This window comes from Zingiber officinale, chromosome 6B (assembly GCF_018446385.1).
Source record: "Zingiber officinale cultivar Zhangliang chromosome 6B, Zo_v1.1, whole genome shotgun sequence".
In the NCBI taxonomy this organism is placed as follows: domain Eukaryota; kingdom Viridiplantae; phylum Streptophyta; class Magnoliopsida; order Zingiberales; family Zingiberaceae; genus Zingiber; species Zingiber officinale.
This window is the reverse complement of record NC_055996.1, coordinates 64,433,816-64,451,930: the sequence shown is the minus strand read 5'-3', so window position 1 is coordinate 64,451,930 and position 18,115 is coordinate 64,433,816. Positions and strand designations below refer to the sequence as shown.

Below are 18,115 nucleotides of genomic sequence, written 5' to 3'. Positions count from 1 at the left end.
AATTAATCGGGGCGAAGGCTTAAATATATGGTGTCAACTTAAAAAATAGCACACAGAGCCTATTAACGTATTACATTTCTCGTGTGTTTGTCGAAGAATATTATTAATAATTTTGATTATTTATCAAAATTATATAATTTAATTATATTTTATTGAAGTAATTAGTAATTCGTAAGTAATGGATCATGTCTGTCACGTCATTTGTAAATGGATGATATAACTGGAAATGTGATTTTGTGAGCTTTTAACTAATTTTTTAAAATATTTTTTTTAAATGAGTATTTCAAACCAAATAATGTTATATTTTACTGTCCGTAACTTTAGTTTGATGATTATCTCATAATCACATAAGGTTAGGTATGATAATTTGCCGATTGGTTACTAAGGTTTACTCCTTACACGATTGGCGATTGCACTGGGACCATTTCGCTAGTGGAGACGTTTCTTCATTTGTAAGGAGGGTAACGAAGTGGGTATAAAATGAGAGATTATAAAATTGATGTTTATGGCACGATGGACTCGGTTGCCGATCCTATCCAAATAATTGAAGGCTTTGCATGGACGAAAGAGTGGAGAAGAGCGCGTCTTTTCTCCTTCTTTTTTCCATTCGTTTCCTTCTAATTTCGGTGGGTTTGGACGCTACATAAATTAGGGTTCTTGTTCTCGTCGACGAGGTCTGAAAATCCAGGATATCGAGGTTTTGGCTGCGGAATTTGGCCGGATGTGGGGGGAGAGAGGGCGGTTCTACTGGGGAAGGTCGGAGCGAGAAGCGCGGAGGGAAGCAAAGGGAATCGCCGTGCTCTTCTCGTGGCTCTCGAGCCAGGAGAGCGATCTGAAGCCTTTCGTCGATCTCTACTGTTCTCTGGGGTGGAGTCCCCTTGTCTGTCACGTCGACTTCCTCACGCTGTAAGTTGCTTTCTCCATTTCTTTTTCTTTTGGATTCCTTTGATGTTTGGGCTGTTTCAGTGCTTTTCAGTTGATTTTTTTTTATTTTTTTAGAAAAGAACTCTTTTTTGTTCAAATTTTGGATGTATTAGATTGGATCTGTCACTCCAGTTCTCAACAAATAGGATTTCTTATTCCCGGTTCTTGTGTCAAGAACTAACTTTTACTATGCTTCATAGTTACTGTTCGGATTAATACAACCGATGCGCGGATACTGTTATTCATTGTACCCTCAAAATTTACTATAAACAAAATTGTCTTGTTTATTCGCGGATTTTACTAGAAGGTTCTAGTAATACGGCAGATTCTGGTGTGATTATGCTCAGTATTATAAAATAAAAGAAGACGATGGTTCTCTCCATTATCTAATAGTAGGTATTATAAAATAAAAGAAGATTCTAGTTCTCTCCACTATCTAATAGTATTTTTACAATCTTTCTCACAGGTTCTATTTCTCTTTGTATCTTAATTACATTAGTAAATGTGAAATGAGTTATAATCATTTCTTGTTTGGCTTTTGAGAATTAAAATTTAACATTTGCCTTTTGCCTGTTTATATTTCCACTTTTTTTCTAACCGTGCATCTTCAATTACGTTGCTCTGTAGCATTAGTGGGAAGTGGAACAATTACTTGAGGAGTTTGTTAAAACATAATTGATCCACTTTCATCTTAATCAGATGTCCCTTCTATTTTCAAATAAATTGTTGTCAATTGCTTCTGAATAGTATTATCTTCCTGGGGAGTGCATAGGAGATATAGATATGAGTTTGGATTGTTCTTTTTGAAAGATTCTTTTGTAGGTATGAACTTTCTTTTCTTAAAATTTACGTAGCACCAAAATCGAACTAACGAATCAAAGAAGCCAAATTGGAAATTGTTGGTATTATATTAATTCAAAGATGTTTAAATACATGACTCTGACTTATTTTATAGTGAATATGGAAATAAATATTCTAAATACAACAACAAACAACAACAACCAAGTCTTATTCCACTAGGTGGGGTCAGAAATAAATAAGAAATATTCTAAATAAGAAAATATAATAATTTTTCCTTTTTGATCATCACTTCTTTTTTTAAGAAACTCAGTGTGTTCTTCTCTCGTACAGTAATCTTAGTACAGTAATTTTTATTCGTGGTACTCGATTATGGTGTCTCTTACAAGTTTATATGACCATAGTAGCGTCCTACGTCTTCCTTTTATGCATTTTTTATGTAATACATTTGTTCCACCTCTTTCTTCTCAATTTTAATGTTTATTTTTTCTCTTATTTTTTTTTAAAATTTTTTATTTTGTATTTACAATGGATCAAAATTCACCTCATTTTGCTATTAAGATTGACAGAAGACTGCAATAGAAAATATAAATAATAGTGTCACATTGTAAGAAAATTTTCCACATAGAGACACCTACTATGAATCATAAATAATATAGTGAGAAAAAAAAATCCTTGTCTTGGCTTCAACCATTATGGATGGGTTCTGTGAGTGTTCAATGTCAAATCATCTGCTTTGCACTTGCACATTGTTTTCCTTATCTTCTCTTTGTGTAGGTATGCCAAAAAAATATCTAAGGATGTCTACATTGAGTATTTGTAATATCTTTTAAAATTTCATTAATGTGAGTGTCCAAAGCATGCTGATATTCATTTTCAAGATGCAACAATAATCTCCAACAAAAACTATGCCATTTGTAGCTGTGGATTTGACAGACTTGAGTGTATATTTAGTTCCTGTGCATTCAACACTGGTTCTTTGTGTTGTCAACATTTTTTCTCATTTAAAAGACCAAGCTTTCAGATAGTTTGAATTTTTAATTTGAGATTCTTTTGTAGGTATTTCCCTGACAAGGTCACTTCACTAGCCCATGGTGTACTCGACGAGCTTGTGAAGGTTAGTATTTATGTTAAAAGGCATTATATTTGTAGTCAAATTATGATCTATACAACAGTTGCATTCCTTCAATTTTCACTACTAAGCTACAATAGTGTTTCTGTCCTCACTTTCTAATTATACTCAATACTTATTGGGGCTTCCAATAGGCTTATGTTCAATGTTTATATCCTGTTTTCTGACATCCATTTATATATTTCACGTAGTGTAACTTATTTAGAACCCTTTTGCATATTGAATTAACAGGTTATAAAGATCAAGCGGTTACCTATTGTCCTTGTGAGCTTTTCTTTGGGATCAAAAGGTTGCATGGACAGAATTCTTCAGGTTTGTGCAGTTATTCTTGCCCAAATGCATGACATATTCTCCATTTAACTTTATAAAATTTTCCCAATCATATTTTTGTTCTTTACTGATTATCTAATGACATTGTACGATTATCTTTTACTGAAATTACAGTTTTCCTCCCTTATGCTAGGTTCTCGAGGGAAAGTGTCAAGGAGGGCATATACTGGTATGCTTTTTTTTCTATCAAAGTTCAGTTTACTACGTCAATGAAAAAGTTTCCTTCCAATTCCTTAATTGTTTAACTTGGTAACTCTGTTTATATGTTATCCGCCCTAGTTAGTCAATATCTTTATGGCATAATGATAAAGGCTCCTGAAATGCATTTGTAGGGTTAGTTACAACTCATTTCACTTCCAGGATGTTTATAGTGAATGCATTTGTTTGCAAAGCCCATTAGCCATCTTAGGTGTTACTTGACAACAAGGAATTATTATTACTTGTCATGGAATGAGAATGAAGGAGCCAATAACTGCTGCTGAATCTTGATGCACTTTAATTTTCCCGTTCTTTTCAATTTATTCCACATTAATTATTTTATGAGGAAAAGATTGTGCTAAGATAATTTCTCCCAAAACCTATTTTCTTGTCTTAAAGGATGAATATCAGCTTATTAGAGAGGGCATTTGTGGTCAAATACATGATTCTGGTCCAATAGACTTCACCAATGATTCAGTTGCTCGATTCATCCATCATCCAAGTGCTCAAAGATTGTTTCGACCAACAAGAATAACCTCATGGGTAGCAAGAGCCATGACGTCTGGTCTTGGTACTATTTTCACAGGTAGATTTGATGCAGAGTGTGCTGAGTATTGGAAGATCTTGTACTCATCAGTGGTAATGAATCTTATATTTAGGTTTCGGTTATTCTTTACTGCATCCATGGAGAGTAATCTATTGTTGGTTTGGACATGGCTGCAGAGTATGGGTCCTTTCCTCATATTTTGCTCTGAGGATGATGAATTTGCCTCATGCCAAACTATCTTCGACTTTGCTCAACGTCTGAAGGAGCTTGGTGGTGACGTCAAACTTGTAAAATGGAGCAATTCTCCTCATATAGGTGCGCTTTTATTTTATTTTCTAGAGTTTTCATTTCAACGTGATAATCTTTGGAGGCAATTGTATATTGTGCTCTCTGTAGTCAAAGACAGAACTATGATACTGGAACTACCCCCGTACTAACTTTAGCCAGCATATTTGTGAGATCCAATTAATTTTTCATATTCGTGAATTTTCTGGCATTATGCTAACTACTTCCTAAACGTGTTGTGATGGCAAAACCACACCATGGAACTAGAATCATGTATTGTCTTGTAAAAATTCTTGGGAAACCTGATGGAGTGGAATTAGAAAATTAAAACTCAAATTTATTTATTTTTTAATGTTAGTCTTCTCTCTGTCCCTTTGATGGCTTTCGAGAAAATTTGGATTGCTTTCTAATTGTACATTCGATTCTGCAGGGCATTATATGCATCATCGAAACGAATATCACCGTAATGTCATTGAGTTGCTGGACAAGGCAGCTGCAACCTTTTCCCAGAGATGTAACTACAATGGAGCAACTGCAGATCTTGGAAATGCCTGCAACAGTATTCTAGAGTCCATTTGTAGTCTGCGTGAAGCGACGATCACTTCGAATGAAAGCCTGAGAAGAGCTGTCATTGAACCCAATGATCACTTTGCCTTGCCAAGCCCAAACGACAACTTCGAAACAAAGAATAGAAGCTCTTCAAGCGATGACAAGTCATTCACTCTACCGAGTATCAATCCACAAGGCGTTCTAAGTCAAATTTTGTTTGATGTATGCGTGCCGGAGAATGTAGAGGGTTGGGATATAAAGCCAAGCACTTCCTTCAAAGGGAAGCAATGTTTCAGCTTTGGCCACCGCAGGCATCCCATGAATCCGATGAGGTTCATGCGACGCTCAAGATTGTGAAAGTTCTCGGAGTATCTGTAAATATACTTTGATGTATATGAAATATGAATACAACCACCAGTATAATTGCCTAGATTTTAGGTTGAGATACGGTACATGGCACCTGTATTATGCAAATCTTTTTCTTTATATATTTTTTTGTTCTTGAAAAATAAAATGTATGTCAGTGTAATTGTAATCAGTAAATGTTAAATTTGTGTACATAACAGAAGTTTATGATTTAGCCTCTTGTAAATCTTATTGAATCAATTTTAAGCATAAACTAAATCTATCATCCTATTACAAGTGCCAATTAAAAATAATATTGACATTATTTTAACACATTTTCACATCCAAAATAATAATAATGGACCTTAAAAATAATAATTATTATTAAATTTAAGATATGAGCGCGAAATATATACCCTTATTCTCAACCGTAGATGAGAAACGACATCACGTATTAGGCGAAGTACATTTTTGCGTACAGGATGACCAAGTGCGAAATGTAATTTTGGAGGCGAGACCCATCCCAAAGGTCCACCTTCTCTTCCGCGAGGGAGAAAGGAGAGATTTTGAATCGTACTCTCCAAATTAGACTCTCCTTTCTGCTCCATTAGGTCCAAATCAAATGCTCCAATCCATCATTTGCGTCATTGATCGTCGTTCTTTCTTCTTCCTCCTCCTCCTAGATTTCCTCCTGTTTGTCGTAATCGATTTGGACGATGAACTATTTCAATCTCGATTTCAAATTTTACTTTTGATCTTTTCTGGGACCAATTAGTCCTCTTGCAGATGAAGAGAATGCATTTTGAATGGTAACTGGAGGAGGAGGAGGAGGAGGCATATTCTAGCCTTCGGCGGTGGCGGTGAAGTTTCGTGGGGTTTTGTGGTTTGTTTTGGTCTCGCGAACATGGCAGCTAAGACGGGGAGAGCAATGTCGCTAGAGTTGCTTTTAAAGAAGGAGTCGTCCTCTGAGAAGATTGATAACCCTGAGATTTTGTATGGGCAAGCCAACCAGAGCAAAAAGGGGGAGGATTTCACCTTTGTGAAGGTTGACTGTGAACGCGTAACTGGTGAAGGAGTCACTCCCTTCTCCGTATTTGCGGTAATTCTCTCAAAATTTCTATATATATATATATATATATATATATAAATATTTTCAAAATAGAATTGAAAATTTGCTTTTCCATGATTCTAGTTCAAGGTGTTTACTGTTTTTTCTTGGTGACGGATTGGATTATGGTCTCTATAGTTATATGAAACTAGAAATAAATGTTATTATTTATGATCATAAAGATCATCAAACAATTTTGTGTGGTGTTTTTGTCTTTTTAAAATATACTTACATCTCATTGTTGGTGAAACGAGTGTTCACAAGCTATCAATTCCATCTTAAGTTGTTTCTTGGGTTCGATTGCAGAATTGGAATTGGACATGACTTGGCCTTATTCATTATTTTGAGTTTCAAACAGGTCTTATTTCCATTTTAATCAGATGTATTTTACTTTCAAGGGCAAACTATTTCGGTTTACTTTTTGCAGATTTCAAGGTTGTCTATTGTTGTTGTCTAGGTTGGCTAAAAATAATTTAGTAATTTTTTTGGCATTTTGTATATTTGTGTGATCTTTCTTTTGTGCAGCTATTTGATGGGCATAATGGTTCTGCAGCTGCTATATATTCTGAGGAATATCTTTTGAATAATATCTTAAGTGCCATTCCTGCAAATCTGAGTAGAGATGAATGGGTAGCAGCGCTACCAAGAGCTTTGGTTGCTGGATTTGTTAAAACAGACAAAGACTTTCAAACTAAAGGTATTGGTTTTGGTATCATTTTGATTCTTAATACTCCCATTTTGCAAGTTCATAATTATAAGGAATCCTTCATTAGTATTTTTCCCCCCAAATATTCATGCTTGCAAATTGCATTTCTTTGAATAGGCATTTTCTCGTCCCTGATTATATTCTTGTTATAAATTGGGAAAAAAGAGATATGTATACACAAAATTGCTCTTTCTTTACTATGTAGCTTTCTAAGATGTTTTCATTCCCATCCATGATAGTACATGAAGGTTTAGATGCTTATCTTGACCTCCCATAAATTTTATAATTGTCTTGTTGTTTTGATAAAAGAATTAAATGTCACTAGCATTCTTCTTATTTACCTTTTGTGAGACATATTTCTTTGTGCCACATTACAGAACATGACTCCTTGACTTTCTAATTGTTATTTTCCAAATGTATTGATCTTTGATGGAAGTAATATGTTACAACTTATCTACTAAATTCATTTTATCTCATTTATACTGACTCATCTAGCTTATGATTTGAATTTTCCTAGTGATGCATAATATTTAACTACTCTTTTGTGGATTATTTTTTCAGCTCGTTCTTCTGGAACTACGGTGACATTTGTCATTATAGATGGATGGGTAATAACAGTAGCATCAGTTGGTGATTCACAATGCATACTTGAGTCTGCTGAAGGTTCCATCTATCTGTTGTCAGCAGATCATCGATTCGAGGTTAATGAAGAAGAGTGAGTATATTTTGATAGTTTTCTTTTCTTTTCTCAATTGACAGCAATTATGGTTTTATATCTGTCTTTTTATCCAGGGTTGAGCGAGTACAAGCTAGTGGAGGAGGGGTTGGGAGAATGAATGCCGGTGGAGGTGCAGAGGTCTTCAGTGCTATATTTTTTTCAACATTTTCATCTTTATGATTCTTCTATAAATTTATGATTAAAATCTTGACTTTCTTAATCTTTTTTCTTCAACTACTATGAACTTTTGTTTAGCTGTTTTCATAACTTGCATAGTTTATTTTAAGTTCTTCAGTTATCAAACTTAATTAAGCTAATATTATGAAATCTCTATTCATAATATGTATTTTATAGTAGTTTCCTCTTAAGAGCAGCAACATTTTTTAGAGTTACTTTTTCCCCTTTTTGTTGTAGTCCTGTCTTCTAACAGTCTTTTTTGCTATGAAATTTTGGAGTAACTAAACCTCCTGAAATGATTTCATGAAAATAATTCTTCTGAATGTCCGTGAGGTTTTTAGATAAGATACAACTACTACATTTAAGTCATTGCTTGGCTAAGATTTATGTTCAGAGGAGTTGGATTGTGAGTTTGCGCGAGAGACTTAATTAGAAATAAAAATAACAGGAAACAAGTGAAAAGAATGTGGAAAGCCGTAGTTTATTATTCATTGGAGTCTGGAAAAATGTTGACAGGTGTACATTGTTGGATGACTAGAGATAGTTATACATACATATAGAAAATGTTTAAAGCTCAATAAAAGGTGATTGTTTGAGACTTGCAAAAAATTTCAGTCTGCTTGTTTGCATTTACATTAATTTCTCATAACCTAATTCTATCCACTTTGGTCCTCCTGTATCTCTCTGTTTCCAATATTTGTTTCTAATGCAGAAGATATTTTTCTTCTCCAGATTGGCCCTCTTAGATGTTGGCCAGGTGGGTTATGTATATCAAGATCAATTGGGGACATGAATGCAGGTGAATTGATTGTTCCTATTCCTTATGTCAAGCAAGTAAAGGTTAGTGATTTTATTTTCATAAACTGATGCTATGAATAATTTGACAACCATATTGTAATTGTATATTTGATTCCCTATGCGGTTTGTGAAATCAAAATACCTTTCTGTATGCTTAGTTCATGTGATTTGCAGAACTATACTTCTAAACATGAGTTTCCTTAGGTTTCATTCTTATTTATATGGTGACATAAAAGTTTTCTCATATTTGTTTTATAACATATTGTTCGAAACAAAAGCATTAACATAACTTAATAGAACTAAAAAATGCCCAAGTTCAAGTTTAATTACTCATCCAAGCATATAAATTCGGCATGTGAGATTAAATCTCTCATAATGGGCACTTGACATCCTCATGATGGCTCTAAATCCTAGTCGATGATATAGGAGGCCTAACCAATAAAATTTCACAAAGACTAAAGGTAGGTCAAGTGCGAAACCAACTATTATGACCCACCCTAATGAGAGATAAACACATTAACTTTATAGATTGAACCACTTACCAAAATGCTTAGCTGCCCAAGTTAATTAAGGTAGTCCATTCATTCAAGTTTCCAGCAATAATGCGATTTTCTAATATTTAAGATGAAATGCATCATAGGCATTTCCCCCCCTATGAAATATTTAGAGTATATTGACTATGTTCTATTGATCCATTGGTTGCTGTTTGGCAAAATACCATGCATCCGTGTGTATATTAAAAATCCCATTTATTTTGATTATTTTTATACCTACAAATGTTGAACAATATCCAAGATGTTTGAATTTTACAAGTGAGTACTTTTGCTATCTTTTATTACTCTTTGATGGTTGTCACTTTTTTAGAATCTTATTAAGACAAATTTACACAAATTATTACAGCTATCCAACAATGGTTGTCGGCTTATCATCTCAAGTGATGGTGTTTGGGATGCATTGTCATTTGAAACGGCTTGCAATTGCTCTAGAGGTCTCTCAGTAGAAGCTGCTGCCCACCAAATTGTTAAAGTACTATATCCTAATTGTTTTCCTAGCTCACATTGACATATATATAGTTAGGACAAGTGTGGGTTGATGACGATGACGATGACTACATGGGCACAAATAGTCTTCCTCATGTTTCATTTCTCTTGATGTGTAGGAAGCCGTGCAAGTAAAAGGACTACGAGATGATACTACTTGCATTGTGGTTGATTTGATACCATCAGACAAGTTAACACCTTCTGCGCCACCACAAAAGAAGCAAGGGATGGCAGTATTCAAAAATATGTTTCGACGCAAGTCTAATGAGCCATCTTCTCAATCAGATAAGGATTGTATAGAGTCAGATATGGTGGAGGAACTATTTGAGGATGGATCTGCATCATTGGAACAAAGGTTAAATTTGAGCTTAAAATTTGGTACTCATACAAATCAAAGGGGCTTTTTTTTGTGCTTTGGGTATTAGTAAATTAGTCTTAACTACATCAAAATGAACAAGTCATATTGCTTCCAATTTATGATTGACTAAACTCCATGCAAACTATATCATTAGTAATCTTAGTTCATCCTTGTACTTAAAATTGTGTCTATCCTTGTAGAAGAGTACTCTAATGGTTCATTTTTATGATATGATGAATCATTCAAAATAATTCAATCCAACTAAATTTCAGCATATTTGTATTTCATGATTTCATTAACTAACTATTTCTTATGATAGATATCTTTTTTGTGTGAATTTCAGGCTAGAGGTTGGCTATCCCATTTGCAACCTGTTCAAGCTTTTTGTATGTGCAGTTTGCCAAGTAGAGCTGAAACCTGGTGAAGGAATTTCAATCCATTCGGATTCATCGGAACGACAACAACCAGAAAATTCACGCGCTTGGGATGGCCCTTTCCTGTGCCAAAGTTGTCACGATAAAAAGGAAGCGATGGAAGGGAAAAAGTCATCAAGTGATGATAATTAAGGATGACACCTGATGCAAGCACTTGTACCTTATTCATTTGCATTTGTTTATCAATCCCGCAATCCTTTCATCTGTTCATCCAAGTAATTATACCAGAAAGGATGATCTTACAATCATGAAGGACTCCATTCGGATAGTTGTTTTCAATTTAGAGGCTAAGATGCCAACAATGTATATAGAATATGTTTAGGACTACAGGAGAACATTACAATTCTCCCATAAATGCGCTTGGCAAGGGCCAAAGCTTCCTTGCTTGTTGATTCATGTTTAGATAAATTTTTTGATTTATGCTTCTTTATAAAATACTTCACAGAATCCAACTGACAGGAATGAAATTATCATTTTTGAAGAATAAAGTAATGTTGGAATGTAATAGCATTATCTTATTAACTTTATTTGTAGAATGAATTGATTCATTCTCATTCCTTTTATTAATTTGGGTTTGGGATGAATTGTTATATTTTTCACCTTACTATTTTTTTTCGCATTAAGAGCTCCAAAAGATATTAATTAAAGATACTTTGACTGTGATGATGCTTTTTACCTCTTAGATGTCATTTTACAAAACATAAGTCATAAACCCTAAAACTAGCAAAATCCTTCTTGCTCTAGACCTATACTGATTGATGCTAACTAAGCATTTTGCCATGTGTCTGACCTAGTGATCATGGTTGAATCAAACTCTTCCTTGTCACTGCCATCTCTATATATTTTCTTTTATTTGTTTTAGATGACTTAAAGTTTGCATATGATTATTGCAAGTGAATATAAAACAAATTAGCAGAGCCAAGTTTACAAGCTAAAAATATAGAATATAGTGATCACTCATCTTCAAAACTAATTCTCTTTGACCATTTGCAATCAAAATCAATCTCCATTAAAACACTATTTAAGATGAATTTATTGAGCATTTGAAGAGTTTCAAATTTATTTATTTATTTATTTATTTTTGAAAATGTTTATATAAAATTGATTTAATAGGAAATGAGTTGTTGTTCATTAATAAAAAAACATCCTTCAATCTTGTATAATTAACAGAATAATCTAAATTTATAAGATAAAAAATAATCACATCCATAAAAATACATTTCTTTTTAAATTTATAAAACTATTTCTAAATATAAAAACATGAATATAAATTTATAGAAAATAATTTACTAGTAATCTAATTACTAAATAAAATTTTTAATTTTATAAAATAAAAATTAATCACCTTAAGTTTAAATTTAAATTTATAATAAATATTTTTTAGATTTTATAAGTATTTATTAAAAATAAAACATAATCAATTTTATTAAGTGCAAAATTTAAAAGAACATCCCGAGATTGTTGATGAAAAATTTTTATCGGATAGAATCAATTACTTTAGATTAGATGGGTTAATTAATTTTTTTAAAACAAAAACAGAGTGCCCCTCCCATAGTTTGTAGAATCGTGATTCTACGCAGAATTAATTTAGGGTCAGGATCGGATCGTAAAATCGTACGATCATATCAAAAACTCTTAAAATTTTATCATACATGATTAATAATTAGAAAAAATACCTAAAAAATTCATTTACATATAAATAAATAACTATATATATATACACTCAACACCTCAAATTATATTACTACATGTACAAATTTAAATTAACATGTAATTCAACTATCATTCTCGCATAGTAATAATATTTATATTTTCATATCCTAAAATAAAAGAATATAAAATTTCTATTAACACAATAAAAATAACACTTTCAATGTCAAAAATATTTCCTTGGTTTATAAGATAATTCAATTTAAAGGTCAACAAAGCACCTAACGTATATAACAGAAGTTATTGAATCCTTTGATTCAAATATGAACGCCGGAAATAATCTTCTAAAGACTGGTTGATGTCACACAATACTAGACAATAGGCATCCAAAAACTCATTATTTTAGAGAAAAGAAATGACAAAATATTATTGATAAAACACAAATATTATTAATAAAACACTAACTCAAAAATAATTAAACATATGTTTAAATAATTTAAAACCTTAATAAGATGAAAAAATGATAAAAAAATTTAGACATCCGAAAAAGATTTAAATGATATTTTTTGGGTTTGAAATAGCACGATTAAGGATAAACTTTAAAATTTATTAAAGATCTCTAAACGAACTTTGATTTGATATATTATAGGCCCCGTGGTTCAATCCGAGTCAAAGTTATGACCTCTCAAAGCTTCCACCGATCTTGTTCCGATTCTGTTCCGATCCTACCGATTCTGTTCCGATCCTACCGATCCTGCTGCGATCCTACTGCAAAAAGCGATTCCGCACGATCCTGGTCGTAGGATCGTACAATCCTACGATCCGAATCGCGAATTTACAAACTATGGTCCCTCCTTTTGTAAACACCAAAACAACGCCTTTTATTCTAAAAAATACTTTTATTTCAATAATATAATAATAAATAGTAGTTACGTGTAAAATTAAATTATTTTTAAAATTGATTTAGTCAAATTATACATAATGATGGCAAAAAGGCGAATACGTTTGCCCCAGTGCCCCCGTCAATCTGTCCCAGGGTCAATACGGAGAAGGTAAATCATGAACGTCAAATTATACATAATGTACTTTTATATAATCATTGTTTACCCTTCAATTAATATTAATTAATCTTGATAAAATCATTTTAAAAAGATCAAAATCATTGTAAAAGAAATACAATTTAATGGATACTCAAATGTAGCAGCTAGTAATTGGCTACTATAATTTAGTAAAAAAAAAATCCGATAATATCATATTCTAGGGTGATCCATCCGAGCTTACATAAATTTTTGTCATTAGTATGGTGGATGGTTTAGAGGTCCAATATCTCATGATTACATATTCTATTAAAAAAAATTTCTATAAATATATCATAGCTAGGGATCAAGCTATGGATGATGACTAAATGATAACTTAACACTATAGTCCAAGACTAAGGATTTGATCCCTACATTATTATAACAAACATTTCACTTTCGAATTAATTGGACATCCTAGGACTACCTATTGTAGTTACATTGCTATACTAATATTTTCCATGTAGCTGTTTTTAAATTTTTGTCCCAGGTCATGATGTCACGGTAGGACATGTAGTTTGTTACCAGATATCCATGGTTTAAACCCCAACTATGATATATTTGTAGAATTTTTTTCCCAAATGGGGGACATAACCAAAGGATGATGGGCTAGCCGCTGTGTGTGCTTCCCGATTTATCCTAGTGATCGGTTGAAAATTTCCATGAGACCAGGTTGATCACCCAAGGATAATCAATAAGGCTAACTGGGATTATCATTGCTATAATAATATTGGGTTGCTTGCTGTGCGCTTCTTGATTTACCCTTGATGGCGGGTGGGAAACTTTCGTGGGACCGGACCGGTCACCCGAGGGATAATCAATTAAGCTAACTAAGATTATCATTTTAGTTTCCGGGATTATGGTATTGCGATAGGATATTCAGGTTATCACTCATGTACCCACAGTTCGAACCTAGCTATGAGGTATTTGTAGAAATTTTTAGGGGCATAATTAAAGGATGCTGAACTTTTGGGCTAGTCACCACGTGCTCTTTTCAATTTACCTAATGATCAATGGACAACTTCTATGAGATCAGATCGGTTAATTGAAATTACCATTCTTATAATAATATTGAAATAAAAATATTTTTAAAATAAAAAGTGTTGTTATAATGTTTAAAAAAGAAGGGATAAGGGATGCTATAACTTATCTTTTATTAAATCAGAGATATTTTTTTTAAAAAAAAACTAAATTTGAAATGTCTTTTAAAATTTATAAGCACTTTTTTTCTTCTTGTTATTTTTGCCTAACAATCAAAGTCAACAAGCCACTCAATGAATTGAAGGAGAGAACACCAGCATGTGATGTGGTCACTGAAAGTCAACCCTACGATACTTATTTTACTTTCTCCGAGGTCTTTTGCTTCTGATCTCAATTAACTTACCTTCAGATCAATGCTGCTGTTTGATCATCCGCATCTGTGCTTGCTTTTGCACTCCACAGTCCACACAGAAACGTCGATTCCAAGCCTTTGGCTGAATGGCACGTGAATAAGGTTGAAGAGCCAATGAAGCCACAAGCACCCCGAGAAGAAGAAGAAGCAGAAGAAGAGTTCCGGCGATCTGGAAATTCAAGGAAGAAGCAAGCTTGAGATGGAGAGGCATAGCAGTTGGGTGAGGAAGACCACTGGAGCGATGACGATCACCTGTTTGATGCTTCTTCCTCTGCTGCTCCTTGTCACTCAATCCGCCTTCAACACATATTTAGATCGCCTCCTTCCTCATGTAATCAGAGAAAGAATAGGTAAGAAGTTTACTTCGATCACTGTGAAGGAGATATCAGGGACTTCATTTTGTTGTCATCAATCATATTCATTTGCAGGTTGGAAGGATGGATCTTTGACGCCAAGAGATGACGACGACGACGACAAGCTTCTCGGCGGCCTCCTCTCCGGCGATTTCGACGAATCTTCCTGCCTCAGCCGCTACCACGCCGTCTCCTACTGGAAGAACCCCAGCCGCCCTCCGTCACCGCACCTGGCGGCTAAGCTCCGGCGCTACGAAGCTCTGCACAAACGTTGCGGCCCCGGTACCGAGCTCTTCGAGAAGGCCATTCACCACTTGAACTCCTCCAACCACACCGCCGGCAAACCCACCACGGACTGCAATTACGTCGTCTGGGTCCCTTCCGACGGCTTAGGCAACCGCATCATCGCCCTCGTCTCCACCTTCCTCTACGCCCTACTCAACGACAAGATCCTCCTCCTCCATCTCACCGACGACTTCCACGACCTCCTCTGCGAGCCCTTCCCCGGCACCTCGTGGTCCCTACCGCAAGACTTCCCCGTCGGCGACCTCCTAAACATCTACGCCGACCCTCCTTGGACACTCAGCAATCCTCAAAACGCTCCCTATCTCTACCTCCACTTGACGCATGACCAGAGATTCTCTGCCCACGGCTTCTTCTGCGAGGACTCTCAGCTACTGCTCCGAAGCTTCCAGTGGCTGCTGCTGAGATCGAACCAGTACTTCGTCCCTGCTCTGTTTCGGAGCTCTGTTTACGAGAAGGAGCTTAAACTGATGTTTTCCGATGCCGATGTGTTCTACCATTTGGGGAGGTACCTTCTCCACCCGACCAACTCCGTTTGGGGCTACATCACAAGGTACTACCATGCTTATCTAGCAGATGCAGAGCAGATCATAGGCTTGCAAATCAGAGTTTTCCCATCAGCTCCCATCTCTTCCGACCAAATGCTGGCGCAACTCCTCAACTGTTCGTGGCAAGAAGGGCTACTTCCAGAGGTTATGATAGAGGAGGCCATGAATTCTAGTAGATGGAAGGGAAATAAGCCAAAAGCAGTGCTTTTGACGACGTTGTACTCCGGATACTACGAGAGACTAAAGAGCATGTACAACGAGCACCCGACCGTCGACGGCGAGGTGATCGCCGTTCATCAACCGAGCCACGAGGAGAAGCAGCACACGGAGGAGCGGAACCACAACAAGAAGGCTTTGATGGAGATGTATCTGCTGAGTTTTTGCGATGTGCTGGTCACGAGCGGGTATTCCACGTTTGGGTACGTGCCGCAGGGGCTCTCCGGACTGAGGGCGTGGATTCTGGTGAGGCCTGACGGTGGCGGGGAGAGTGTGAGCTGCCGGCGAGCTGTGTCGACGGAGCCGTGTTTTCACGCTCCGATGGGTTACCAGTGCATCGGAGAGAAGAAGAGGAAGGATGGCGAGGAGGAGGCCATGAGGTGTGTCGGAAAGTGTGAGGACGTCGCCGGAGGTCTTAAGCTTGTGAGTTAGTTTGTTGGATTCTTGATGCAAAATACAAACACATAAATTGTGAAGTTTGGTAGAGCCGTAGAGGTGTCAAATGATATTTCTCATTTTAAATAATATCTTTTTGATAAAATATAATTTTATAACATTTGCCACAATTTGCAATATTCATTAGAGATTAAGGTGACATTTGGTTAAATGATGAAAATAACTATGAGTATGAGTTTGATAGTAAGGTGAAATGAGAATAAGAATGGAAATGAAACTCACTTAGTTAAATGAGTTTTGTCGATTCCCAAAATTTAGAAATCATTCCTAAATTGTCATTTCCAAACCCACAAACCAAACACTATCTTTTACTATCATTCCATTCCCTCATTCCTAAACATATCAACTAAACAACCCCTAGAATTGATACTTTTTATTGGGTTTAGGGGTAGGGATTCCTCGATAATTTTTATTACCCTCTTCAACACCCTTCTTCTTGTAGAAGAAGTGGTGATAAATGATAATCTCTGGAATAAAAGGTGAGACTTATGGCCCATGGATAATGGTAGTGTTCTTGAGAAAATTTCACAAGTACGTATGAATCGAGTCTTAATTTCAAGATAAATTGTTCTTAATAGATGACTAATTTAAAAATTCTCAGCTAATAGATCACACTAAATGTATCGTGGCCGGTGAAAACTTTCTGTAACATTGAACCCGTCAATGTCATCTCAAATTATTTAGGATAATATAAAAACTAAATAATAATAATAATAAAATAAAAAAAACAAAAATGAGATGAGACTCATGATACTAAGAAGACGAGAGCGTTACCTAACCATGATCATAAGTATCATCTCTAGAGATGAACAGCGAATAAATATCTTCCCATGGTACTAAGTACCTTTCTCTATATAAAACCACATGACACATAGCTAATGCTAAGACAATGTTGTACTTTGATGGTGAAGTTTCAACTTTTATACTTTCACAAGAAGCATAAAGCGAATCTTTCATAATTTTAATGTTTAATAATATACTCATGTATGGTCAAGTTTGACTAAAATTTATCTAAACAGAATTTGATATATTAAAGTGAAAATTCTAGTTAGGTTAAGATTGAGGGTAAGAAGGATGCTGAGTGACTGATAAATTTAGTTAAGTTAAAGTTGACCGGATGACTAGTAAAGGTGAGAAACCTATCGAGTAACTGGTAGGTTTATGTTGGGTTTTACGAGCTGCAAAAATAGCTTTTTGCGTTGCGGAAACCCCATAACCCTGCCACCGGATCTGAGCGAAGAAATAAAATTTCGTAAAACTTTCACGTACGAGTTTTCTCTAACCTAGACTACACTAGATCTACAAAGGAAAGGAGGTTACCCTTGATGCGAAGCCCTTCGCTTAATCCCGCTCGTCCACGGTTTGTCGGATCTCGAGAGTATCAAAGTAGATACTCCTCTATGTGTATCCACACAAGCAAGAAGGTGGAGAGAAACCACTAGGATGTGCTAGCACCCTTGATGGTCTCGGCAAGGAGGAGGAGAGGGAGAAGAAGAAAAACAAAGTGAAGAAGATGAAAATCAATTAGCACACAAAATACACTAATTCACATCTTTAAGTGGTCGACCACTTAATGGCTTGTAACCCCCATGGAATATCAAGAGTCAAGGCTCTTGATTTCCCACATGAGGTGGCACTCCACTTAAGCAACCTTGATGATGTGGCATATCACC

At 35.3% G+C, this 18,115-nt stretch overlaps 3 protein-coding genes across 3 annotated transcripts; all 3 read left to right on the top strand.

Moving 5' to 3' along the window:
• The first annotated feature begins 523 nt into the window (after positions 1–523).
• LOC121992551 lies at positions 524–5,343 on the top strand. Its single transcript, XM_042547012.1, has 7 exons — positions 524–906; positions 2,782–2,839; positions 3,086–3,166; positions 3,318–3,353; positions 3,782–4,021; positions 4,106–4,244; positions 4,645–5,343. Exons 1-7 carry the CDS (start codon positions 722–724, stop codon positions 5,118–5,120), a joined length of 1,215 nt encoding a protein of 404 aa, XP_042402946.1. The 5' UTR covers positions 524–721; the 3' UTR covers positions 5,121–5,343.
• A 278-nt stretch (positions 5,344–5,621) lies between these two features.
• Positions 5,622–10,771, top strand: LOC121990237 (probable protein phosphatase 2C 12). Its single transcript, XM_042544411.1, has 8 exons — positions 5,622–6,207; positions 6,742–6,913; positions 7,484–7,637; positions 7,715–7,778; positions 8,550–8,657; positions 9,516–9,641; positions 9,775–10,010; positions 10,357–10,771. Exons 1-8 carry the CDS (start codon positions 6,013–6,015, stop codon positions 10,577–10,579), a joined length of 1,278 nt encoding a protein of 425 aa, XP_042400345.1. The 5' UTR covers positions 5,622–6,012; the 3' UTR covers positions 10,580–10,771.
• A 4,036-nt stretch (positions 10,772–14,807) lies between these two features.
• Positions 14,808–16,418, top strand: LOC121991051 (galactoside 2-alpha-L-fucosyltransferase-like). The gene has a single exon (XM_042545081.1). The coding sequence runs from the start codon at positions 14,808–14,810 to the stop codon at positions 16,416–16,418; it is 1,611 nt and encodes a 536-aa protein (XP_042401015.1).
• Positions 16,419–18,115: the final 1,697 nt, after the last annotated feature.

What these genes read in the sequence shown, in the direction of transcription:
- LOC121990237 (XM_042544411.1), top strand. Translation starts at nt 6,013, where the DNA reads ATGGCAGCTAAGACGGGGAGAGCAATGTCGCTAGAGTTGCTTTTAAAG. An exon ending in CTTATGTCAAGCAAGTAAAG is followed by an intron (nt 8,658 to 9,515) that starts GTTAGTGATTTT and finishes AAATTATTACAG; the next exon opens with CTATCCAACAATGGTTGTCG. An exon ending in TCTGCATCATTGGAACAAAG is followed by an intron (nt 10,011 to 10,356) that starts GTTAAATTTGAG and finishes TGTGAATTTCAG; the next exon opens with GCTAGAGGTTGGCTATCCCA.
- LOC121991051 (XM_042545081.1), top strand. Translation starts at nt 14,808, where the DNA reads ATGACGATCACCTGTTTGATGCTTCTTCCTCTGCTGCTCCTTGTCACT.
- LOC121992551 (XM_042547012.1), top strand. Translation starts at nt 722, where the DNA reads ATGTGGGGGGAGAGAGGGCGGTTCTACTGGGGAAGGTCGGAGCGAGAA. An exon ending in GCATGGACAGAATTCTTCAG is followed by an intron (nt 3,167 to 3,317) that starts GTTTGTGCAGTT and finishes CCCTTATGCTAG; the next exon opens with GTTCTCGAGGGAAAGTGTCA. An exon ending in GAGCAATTCTCCTCATATAG is followed by an intron (nt 4,245 to 4,644) that starts GTGCGCTTTTAT and finishes TCGATTCTGCAG; the next exon opens with GGCATTATATGCATCATCGA.